Source organism: Rutidosis leptorrhynchoides, chromosome 6, assembly GCF_046630445.1.
Source record: "Rutidosis leptorrhynchoides isolate AG116_Rl617_1_P2 chromosome 6, CSIRO_AGI_Rlap_v1, whole genome shotgun sequence".
NCBI classification, from domain to species: domain Eukaryota; kingdom Viridiplantae; phylum Streptophyta; class Magnoliopsida; order Asterales; family Asteraceae; genus Rutidosis; species Rutidosis leptorrhynchoides.
The window spans coordinates 373,711,205-373,722,388 of NC_092338.1; the positions used below are offsets into that span (position 1 = coordinate 373,711,205).

The window sequence follows — 11,184 nt, forward strand, 5'->3', positions numbered from 1 at the left end:
GTAAAACTGAAACGACAAAAAATGGGAGGAGGTTTAGTATATAAGTATAATAATATAATATAATATAATATAATATAATATAATATAATATAATAAAGGTGTGAGTAAGTGAAAGGAGTGAGAGTTGTGAGGAAGTAAGAAGAGTGTGAGTTAGAGAAGAGAAAACTTATAAGTAAGTAATATTGTAATTGTATTTTGTATTAATAAAAGTGTTCTTTGTTAAGTTTCCCGGTTAAGCCTTAGTTCGTGTTTAAGTTCTTAGTGCACTTGTGTTATTTTTATTATATGGTCGGCTCTGCCGCCTAAGTGATACATGGTCGGTTATACCGCCTGAATGATATATGGTCGACACTGTCGCCTAAATATTATTGTGCACTAAGGATTTATAAAATTAAAGGCTAACCAACGTCAAAGTGTTGGTCTAGTGAGTGAGTATAACCTAGGTCCTCAATAGTGAGTGTGTTGGGCTCGTCGAAGCTTCCAACAATTACCATCCTTCATGAGGTGTTTTGTTGTATATATTTGAAATTAAATTCAAGTATAAACTCACGTGTTGAATAAATTAAATTGCTAAATTAATACTACTGTAGTATTTAAAATTTTGATTAAGAAATTGCTATTGCTATTTCATCATAATAATTCCCCCTAACATGCTAAGATTATAGTAAGTGTTATCTGATCAAGGTACAACAAAATTATTTCATCTAAATTCTCCTAACATGCTAAAATTAGTAGGTATATAAAGTAGGTTGATAATCATTACTAAAATGTTGATAAATCATTACTTAGTTGAATAATGATGGTAAAAGCAAGAAGACAAGTTAGTAACATTTATATTTATAGGTATATACAAGATATATGGTTGCTGGATTTAATAGGTATATGATTCAAATGATTTTTCTATATCAATTTTTAATTTGAAGAGTATGATTAGATAGATATACATGAATCTGCCCATTTGATGACACTACACTTCCCTACCAAACAGAGGCGAAAATGGTATGGGGGGGGGGGGGGGGGATTTTTTTTTAAGTGTAAAAATTTTGGGTTTTTCGACTTTGCCCCCGGTGGATTTTTTTTTGCCCCCAAAAATGGTATGGGGCAGGGGGCCCCGGTGGATTTTTTTTTCAGTGTAAAAATTTTGGGTTTTTCGACTTTGCCCCCGGTGAATTTTTTTTTGCCCCCAAACCTACATATTTTGCCCCAAAACCTTCAAATTTTGCCCCAAATTCTCCAACTTTTGCCCCAAAATCTTCAAATTTTGCCCCAAAATCTCCAACTTTTGCCCCAAAATCTTCAAATTGTATCCAAAAAAATTGCTACGGTTTAAAAATTTTTTTCTGCCCCCGGTCAAAAAAATCCTAGTTTCGCCTCTGCTACCAAATCTAACAACTAAACTTAAAAGTTCAAATATTTTACTTATGGATACCATAGAAGATAAAATACCTTTCATGAACGAAAAACTGAAAATAAAACCGAAAACACTAATAGTGATTAAAGCTTCACATTAAAAAAATGCAAATCAATATATTCTCAATGTTTAATCTTGCTTTTGCAATGGTCCAACAAATACCTTCCCCAACCCAAAGGGAACAAACAGGAGATTTATATAACTTCAGCTACCAAGGGTTTTCTCACAATAAGACGTTACATTATTACAACGTTTTCTGCAAAACTATATCGTGACAGACTAAATAAATCTAACCTGTCGAAGTATTGATGGTGTTTATATAAATTTGTAGTGATGGTTTTTAACTGACATTGTGGTAAGAATCGATGATGGCATCAGCAAGATACTCGCATTTTGCAGCAGATAAACCAGCTAATGATATTCTTCCGTCTTTTGTCATGTAAATGTGCCATTTATCTGTCATGTTATCGCTCTGCTAAAAAAAAAGGACATCAAAAGTTACAAAATTCATCCGTTAAACAAAAACAAACTTCTGACATGGTCACAAAATGGTTTCTATTTTATTGGGTCAACGCATCCTGTAATGAATTGTTTGACCCATTACCCGCCCGCCCATCTTGCCACATCTAGAACAAAGGAGTCAATAGAAAACTATACACATGAGTAACACCTCCTAAACATGTCTACAGAAAACTATAAATGTGTTAAGTGGCGGCAGTGAACATTACCTGAGCTTTGTTGAGACCAGTAAACGAAAACATGCCGATTTGCTTAAGAACAAAAGACCAATCCTTTCCACTTTTATCCTTTGCAGCAAGATTATTGTACAGTTTTTGTCTCACACTTTTGATCCTTCCAGCCATCATTTCCATTTCCGCTTTCCACTCGTTAAAAAAATCTGGATTTCCTACAACATTAGCAACAATCCGGGCCCCATGAACGGGAGGGTTTGAGTACATTGGCCTCGCAATTCTTTTCAATTGGCTTTTCACCCTGTATACATAGTTGCATTTACATAAGTTAGTCCCGCTGTACGTTGATTATTTTTCTAACATTATGTTACATGAATGTGATATATTTGGTGAGTTGAATACCTAACAGCTGCATCAATTGACGAGCATAATACATTAATAGCCCCGACCCGTTCTGCATAAAGACCTAAATTTTTACTATACGATTGTGCAACTAAAAGCTCCATTCCACGGGCAGCAAACAACCTTACGGAAGACGCATCTTCATCGAGACTTCCACTAGCGAATCCCTACATAATAATACGAGATTTATATATTTAAATATTGCCTTCATTGTGGAAACATCTATGAGCGTATATACACCCTCTATGGTGAAAAGATCTCAGTTTTAGAGTAGAAAAATAAAAAGATCCCATTTTTAAATCGAAGACGTTGGTAATTGGGAAACAGACTGAAAGGGGTGATTTTATACAGGTTCAAAAACTGGTTAGGTTGATCCATCAACACTTTTCTGATGGTATCTATTACAAATTTCAAAAAGATTATTACTGCATTGAACAAGATTATGCTACTTGGTCAGAATATATATATAACTTCTTTCAGAATGAGTTACAAGTTTATAACTTACAAGCATTTGAAAACACAACGGTTAATTTTTCACCTGTTTAACCTGATCAACCGCATTTGACATATTTCCAGTTTCGCTAACTTTAAAATAAGTTATATTCTTTGGACTCTTTGAAGATTGAATTCAACAATGGTTCGAAATTGCTACCTACAATGTAAACCTGGTACTCCTCAAAGGTGAAATTTAACATACTTATATTTGACTTTTATGCACTTACATGCAACACCAAAACAGATGCAGGGAAATTCCTAAACAGACAATCGGATGAAAGGATGGTGTGTCTCATTTTAAAGACTTGTAAATGTAGAGAGAGAGATAGAGAGAGAGAGAGAGAGAGAGAGAGAGAGAGAGACGTAAATGAGTGGAAAATGAAACCTGATAGGCAACATCGAAGAATGGAATATGGTTCTTCTCTTGAATAGCATCGGCTATTTTCTCCCACTGTTGAGGAGTAGGATCAATGCCGGTTGGGTTATGAGCACACCCATGAAGAAGCACAAACGATCCTTCCGGAGCTGCCTGAACACATTGATTTAATTTTAATTTTAAATTTAAATACTGAAATACTGATACGATAAGTATATGATATACAGTCAAGATGAAAATGTTATTTGTTAGCAACCAATCATGTTGACAATGTAGACATTACCTTTATATCTTCAATCATCCCGTCAAAATCTAGGCCGACTGTTTTTGGGTCATAGTATCGATACTCAGACCAAGGAACTCTAGCATCATTGAAAATATTCTTGTGATTACCTGCATATATGATTTATTTGCACCAAATTATCATGTATTTGTAACCCAAAACATTTACAGAAACATAAATCGAACACTGGGTAGGATCCGTACCCCAAGTGGGAGACGAGATTAGAACTTTTGCTCCGGGGAAGTATCGTTCGATGAGTGCTGCAGCAACTCGAAGGGATCCAGTTCCCGAAAGACCTTGAATGGTGGCAACCTGCATTATATTAAAGAAGATACGAATGAAAATGAAAATAAAAATTTGAACCCAACTATTTTTAAATTTAAAATAATAACTCCTTAATCATACTCTTTGTTCATGAAGGACGGGATTATCTGCTCCAAACAACAACTCAGCAGTGGCTTTGTTGAATGCAGCCAAACCTTCAATTGGAAGATACTGCAGTTGGTAATCACGTGAAAGATACCGATTAGAATTAATGTTAATTCCCGTAAGTTAAATCGTAAGATCATTAATAGATAAAAGTACCTCCTTGTTTTCTCCCCTTTCAAGCATTAGATTCTCAGCCTACATCATAACAACAGAACATTATTAAGCACTTCTCATAACAGAGATTAATGTTAATATTAATATTCTAGACATTAAAACTTGTGACTCTTAGCATTTAACAAGTACATGTGATACACCCACAGAAAAGAATAAAAAAAAATAGCGCTTGCATGAGAAATAGAGATGGCAAAAACGTGTGGGCAAAACAGGTCTGGCTGCCCTTGACCATAAGCCCATTTTGTTGGTCTTACTAGCTTGTTACTTACCGTAGGTCATGGTGTATCTTGTTTTGTTTTTCTTCATGGTTTGTAGTGTTATGGTTTGTTGGTTAATGGCCTTTGGTTTTCTTAGGCTCGTCCCTAGATAGTTGCAAGTTATTTGGTCGTTTTGCTTAGGTTGTTTCGAGTTTGCCTTCTAGGTTAGCCTTTGAGGCGTTGTTTCCGTTTGGTCTTGTAATTGTTTCTCGCAGGGTCCTTTCATTATTTATGAAAGGTCTCTAATTCTATATAAGTTTTCGTTTTGAGCCAAAGAAAAATATAGAAAAAAAATTAAATAAGCCCATTTTGTCTGTATACTACAAGTAAATAGTGTGTCAGCTATCTATAATTGCAAAAAATATATTAATCAATCACAAGATCACATTGAATAAATATAACACACAGGTTTTATGCATTAGAAATACACTTTTCACAACTATCATTCAAATTATTTTACCAGATCCTTTTTAGCTACTTTTGTAATCTTTTGAGGTTTGTCCCTTTAGAGATGAAACACAATCCGAATTGACTCATTAATAAGTTTTATGTCAAAATTGCCACCTCTAGCATGAAGACATGAGTCGGTACTAACAAAACAAAAAGAGCCATGCTTATTACCTTTTTGACGACTTTGAGCACATAGGGCTGAAGTTCTTCTGTACGATATGCTCCAACACCAAGGTTGAGCTTCATATCACTCGTGTCAGCTTTGAATGCTTCAGATACTCCAAGAATTGGATCGGCCGGAGCCATTGTTATGTTATCAAATCGTGAAGTGTTGACAGCTACAGCCATTGTTATTCGACCCTGAGATCAAAATTGTAATTGTAATGCAATGAAATTTGCATAGTTAAATTATTAGCATAAAATGTGATCAGCTAAGCCCAACAACGTGACAATTTATGTTCAATGAAATCAAGTTTACTTGAATAATTACTTAGGTACATAGGAATGATCTTCTAGAGACAACTAACTTTACATCGAGTGGAGGAATGCAGTGGGTCGAGTCGGATCTTGTCATGATCCAGTGGGTCATAAGATCATTGGATCTGGATCTGGATCTGGCCCATTAGTTAACGAGTCTTGATCTGACCCAAGATCTAACTAATCCAAATATATGGATCTTGACCCACGTCGACCCATTTGATACAATGCAATCTTCCTATATCTAATCTAAATTATACAACGTTTTAGTTAAAGAAGATAGCCAACTTTTACAGCTTTTGTTTAAGTAGTGAATATGTAACAGTTCCCATATCAAACTAATGTTATGCATAAACGACTCTTTGATGATTGAAATCGCACCTTAGTTCATCTGTTATTGCTGTTTGCTATTAAATTTGCTTGGTATTGATAAAAAAACACATTAAATCGAGATATAATTGCTAACATACAACCAAGTGTTTGATGATATACCTAAATGAAATGTTATTTAGAATTATCATATGTATGCTACCTGCTTATACTAAACAATAAATAGACATATTGACTAATACGCAACGGATCGCAAAACTGGAACCCACAAATGTTAGGCCAATGTGCTTATACATAACAACTTTCAAAAACTAAAACATAGATATATATGTATAAGGATGTATAATACAACTACAAATACAAATACATACCTTTGTTTTCATAGACAGAGGCTGTTTTTCTTTTCCAAAAAAAGCGCTTTTAAACGAGCTTTCATTCTTGATTATATCCTGTTTTTTATATCAACAAATCAAAACATACATGGATCACTCGTGTTCTTCAAAATCATCACAAACTACATCTCACCAGTAACCAACATTTCATCTCTTCTATTTTTTAATTTTTACAGTTCTTTAAATCAGAAATAAAACACAAATCAGGATTACCTTGAACTTGTCTTGAAACGACAACGCAGCAGACGGAGAGACCGAAGGCAACGAAAGCATCGCTGAAGCCATCTAACATTCAAAGAGTAAATAATAATTAAAAATAATGTAGCATAAAAAAAACATTATATACTTAAATTGACATTGATTATTAATGCCACACCTACACTAGTGTTGTTGTATAGTAACTAATAGTACCAGATTTTTTAATTTAATATCAACAATTAGTATCAAAGCTTGATAGGTACGCTAAAGTAATGAAATTTAATAATATGAACAAAATAATTTAGCATAAAGCATGATCTATGTATAGAGCGGTTACCAGTAAGGTTGCGACGGAGAGTGAGAGAGTGATTTTTGGGGCAGGGCGATTATGAAGAAGATGAGCGATGTAATCGAGAGCAAATGAAATCTGTGTAAAACACTTTTTTTATACTAAAAAAAAAAAAAAAAAAAAAAAAAAAAAAAAAAAAAAAAATGATCCTAATAGATACTGTAAATAATCTAAACAAATTGTGGAGCCCTCGCTTCGCGTCAGGTACTCCGTTTTGAATGCGAGTTAAAAAAAAATCTATCTATTTTGTAAAAAAGAATTTTTTTCGACATCTAACATTGAAGGGTTGTTACTTTTGTGAAAGTTGTTTCTTTTAGCGTTTGTTTTTTTTTTTAAGTTAGTTGAACTATTTTGTAAAAAAGAATGTTTTCGACATCTTTTGGTAGCATTGAAGGGTTGTTACTTTTATGAAAGTTGTCTCCTTTATCGTTGAAGAAAAGAAAAAATATATATATATATGTATATATATATATATATGTATAGTGGTAGGATCAAAAGGGAAGTAATCATTCGGGGGGAAGCGGGGGGAAGCAAAAACTTTTTTTTTTTCGTTTTTTGAAAAAATTTTGTTCACGAACATTATAGATGAGATGAAAATATGAACATTTAGTAGAGACACTTTGTGATAAATGTTTTTATTTTGGCGGAAAAACGCTCGAAGAAGTAATATATAACAATTATCGTGTTTTTCGAGCGTATTTTGAGGTTTTAGCTATTGGGGTTTAGATATTAGGGTTTAGATATTAGGGTTTATATGGTTTTGATATTAGGGTTTAGATTTAGGGTTTAGATTTAGGATTTAGATTGAGTTTTTAACACGAACAGTTTAGAGTTTAGGGTTGGAATAAACCCAAAACCCTAAACCCTAAACCCTAAACTCTAAATCGGGCTAAATTTTACTTCACAAAACATGAAAAAAAACGTTCATATTCTTCACGAACAATATTATCTTGAATGTTATTTTTGTCGATCGTTTTCCCGCCTAAATAATAACATTCATCACGAAGTGTCTCTTCTAAATGTTCATATTTTCGTGTGATCTTGATGCCGGGAAAAAAAATTCAAAAAAAACGAAAAAAAAAAATTTGCTTCCCCCCGATTGGTTACTTCCCTATTGATCCTGCCCCTATATATATATATATATATATATATATATATATATATATATATATATATATATATATATATATATATATATATATATATATATATATATATATATATATTATACATAATAAAAGATTAAACCAAAACACAAGTGTTACTTAAGTACATACCATTTAAAACATTGTTTATACAAAACGTCAGAGTCTACGACGGTGTCAAACATCACTTCAATCCTTGCTACAATCACCCACAAATATGCTACACCTCACCTGCAGGGAAAGTACACTGTGGGGAATTAATTAGCGCACTGCTAAGTGAATGGAAATATCTAGATGGACATCACTATAAGCTACAAGCACAGCGTAAGGCATGGGTCACTAGCACATAGAGCACAATACAAGAGGACTTACGGACTGGTCGGGCCTTCAACTACTAGCTGATCGGGCTAAAGTTTACCGATATTCCCTATTACTGAACCAGTGGTATAGTCTTCCTGGCGTGACACGATTATCATTTAGACTATAACACCAACCATTAACACTTGGACCCAACACGTCCCTAAAAAACACGATGAAGGAAGGGGTGACCTCTTCCGTTCGAAAGCACCAAGACTGTATCATTAGCTGTACACGTACTCACATAGCGTCACTTGCACTGGTCACACACTCATTACACAGTGTTGGTCCCTTGATTAACAACAGGAGTATTGTAGAGGGGGGGTGAATACAATTTCTTTTAATTAACTATCCAATTAAAACACAGTTTAGTATTCAAGCATGTAATTTAAATAGAGTCAAAGGTAATTTTTCAACTGTTATTCTTTATTGATTAAATCACAAAGAATTACAACTATCCTTGGCGGAATGATAGTTGGTTGATACAGATTTACCTAAGTATAGCTATGAGGATAAACTTAAAGCTATTACACGTTTTGGACTCTAAATAAATAAACCCACACCACTAGTTGTTACAATAGTGGATACAACAATTTATAGTAGTCCTATTTATCGTGTAATGGTTCTATTGTCCACTGGTACATAGGATGTCTGTACTTGTGGGGACAACTACATCAGAGAGTGTGCTCTCCTCTTTCCTCTTTGGTAGCTATTTGCAGGAACACCCCAATTTGGTTTGGCACCACTATTCGTTTAAACAAATAGAATGTTGTGTTCCCTAGGCATTGAAAAAGTATAGCACATGTCTGCACTTGCGTTAAACTTCTGCATTCCCACGTGGTCTTGTAAGGTCACTTGTCAGCCGCCAACGCGTGTCCTTTCCTGTTCAACTTTGTCTTTGACTTCTGTTGAATAGTACAATTGATGTAGACCACTCTGGAAACCACCATTCTTGTAATGGAGCATGGATGTCTTGTGTTGTATGCTGCTTACCAGGTTTACTGGTTCTTCTTATGCTGAGTCACTTGATATTCTTGAATTGCTGAGTACTCATCCTGTGCTGATTCGAAGAATACACTCTACCTTGTGCTGGTAGACTAGGCAGCATACTGAACACTTGACATAGCAATATTTGCTGTCTATACATAAACAAACTTGTGCTGGCTGCACATAACATTTTAGTGCAAATAAATTACAGTTTTGTCATAATTAAATCCTTAATTATTTTGGGGACTCAACAATCTCCCCCTATTTTATGATGACAAAACTTATGACATTTAGAGAAAACACTAAAGCCAGTACTGAGGGACCTAATGAAAAATAGGCAGTAAATTTGTCCCTTTTAAGTTTGTTTTTGGGATCTTTTGCTGAGTTATCTATATCTTATTACTTGATATGATTTTGAAGATAAACTCATTTCATTTTCATTACAACATAGTATATACAGTAATTACAAAACATCATAATGAAAAATGAAGTAACAAAAGATACGATTTGAGCACTAGAAGGCTATTTGTCTTTATCTTTATCTTTTTCTAGTTCATCACCAGATAGCTCTTCTTCTTTCACTTTCAAGACAGCACAGGCTTCAGGAAACAAGTAAGGCAGCTCAGCAGGGTCATAAACTGGAACATGAGGAGGTAGAATGATGGGATCTCTTCTGTGTGGGCCTTCACCAATATATTTCTTTCTTTTAGGCTTTTGAGAAAGAACTTCTTCTACGTTTACTACTGGTGCATTCCCAAATTTGGTTGATTTGTTGAAGAGCTCTTGGAGTTCTGGCTTCAATGTCTTTTTAATACCACTTTCAGCTTTACCAATGAAGTACTCAAATATATCCATCCATTCACTGATTCCGAAGGTTCTCAAATCAGTGTAGTTTACCCTCTCTTGAATGTTATCTTCCCTGCTGATACTGAAAGCTCTTTTTGTGCCTCTGTGCACTTTGATGATCTTGCTGGGATTTGATCTCCTGGTCAGTACATCACCATACTTGCTCCTATAATAGTGATCATATAGCTCAATTGTTCGTTCAGTTTCTATAGGAGTAGTAGCAGGTGCTTTCTCAGCAGCTTCCAGTTCATCAAGAGCTTTATCTTGTTCCTTAACAATAGCTTTGGCTAGCTTGAGGGACTCAGCCTCTTGCTTTCTATCAGCAGCCAATTTAGCTTCTACTTCCTGAAGCCTTACCCTTTCAGCATATTCAACATCAGCATCCTCCCTTCTTTGCCTTTCAACTTCTAAGCCCAAAAGATAATCATCGGCAGTAATATTCAGGGACTTTGATGTTTCAATCATTTTCCTTCCCTCATCAGTTCTAAGGGCATCACGATACTGCCTTAGATCCATACCCAGTTGCCGAGCCTCATGAAATTGAGCTTTCTCTTCATCAGTATGTAGCCTTTGACCACTGTTATTTAGATACACGCCAATTTCAATGCCATAAGTTAAGGCAGTGATGTAGAATGGATGATCAAGAGGATGATGCAGTAATCTAACTTGGCGTATCCTTTCAGAAATAGCTACTTGTCTTTTCTCAAGCAATTCAGGTACAGTGATCTCCAGCCTGTAATCCTCTCTTTCATCTGGATTCATTCTTCTTAGATCTGGCTTACCTTGGGCAACTGAGTCATCTTCCCAAGTTGTGTGTTTATCATGAGGCTTTGGGGAAGATAGAGGATACATGATTGATTCTGATATGCCTGAAGAACTCACTAAAAACTGATTAATACGTTCATCCTGTGTTCTATTAAAATAAGAAAGAGTCCGGGGAGAGATAGGTTATTGAACAAATAAGTGATCTCTTATACCTCAGACCGTGAAGTCAGTAGGATCAACAGTATCATCATCTTGTTTAGCACCCAGCTCAGCCGTCTTGGCTGGGTCTTCAACACTTGTTTCACCCAGCAGCACACTACTGGCTGGGTCTTCTATCACAGCACTCCTTGCTGTGTCTTCAGTACCAGC

At 35.0% G+C, this 11,184-nt stretch overlaps 1 protein-coding gene across 1 annotated transcript; it reads right to left on the reverse strand.

Annotated features, from left to right (window-relative positions):
* Nucleotides 1-1,507: 1,507 nt before the first annotated feature.
* LOC139855997 (aspartate aminotransferase, chloroplastic) lies at nucleotides 1,508-6,225 on the reverse strand. Its single transcript, XM_071845239.1, has 10 exons — nucleotides 6,148-6,225; nucleotides 5,141-5,329; nucleotides 4,245-4,283; nucleotides 4,065-4,154; nucleotides 3,863-3,971; nucleotides 3,660-3,769; nucleotides 3,386-3,529; nucleotides 2,506-2,672; nucleotides 2,140-2,404; nucleotides 1,508-1,883 (listed from the first exon to the last, which is right to left on the reverse strand). Exons 1-10 carry the CDS (start codon nucleotides 6,157-6,159, stop codon nucleotides 1,752-1,754), a joined length of 1,257 nt encoding a protein of 418 aa, XP_071701340.1. The 5' UTR covers nucleotides 6,160-6,225; the 3' UTR covers nucleotides 1,508-1,751.
* Between the last annotated feature and the right edge of the window lie 4,959 nt (nucleotides 6,226-11,184).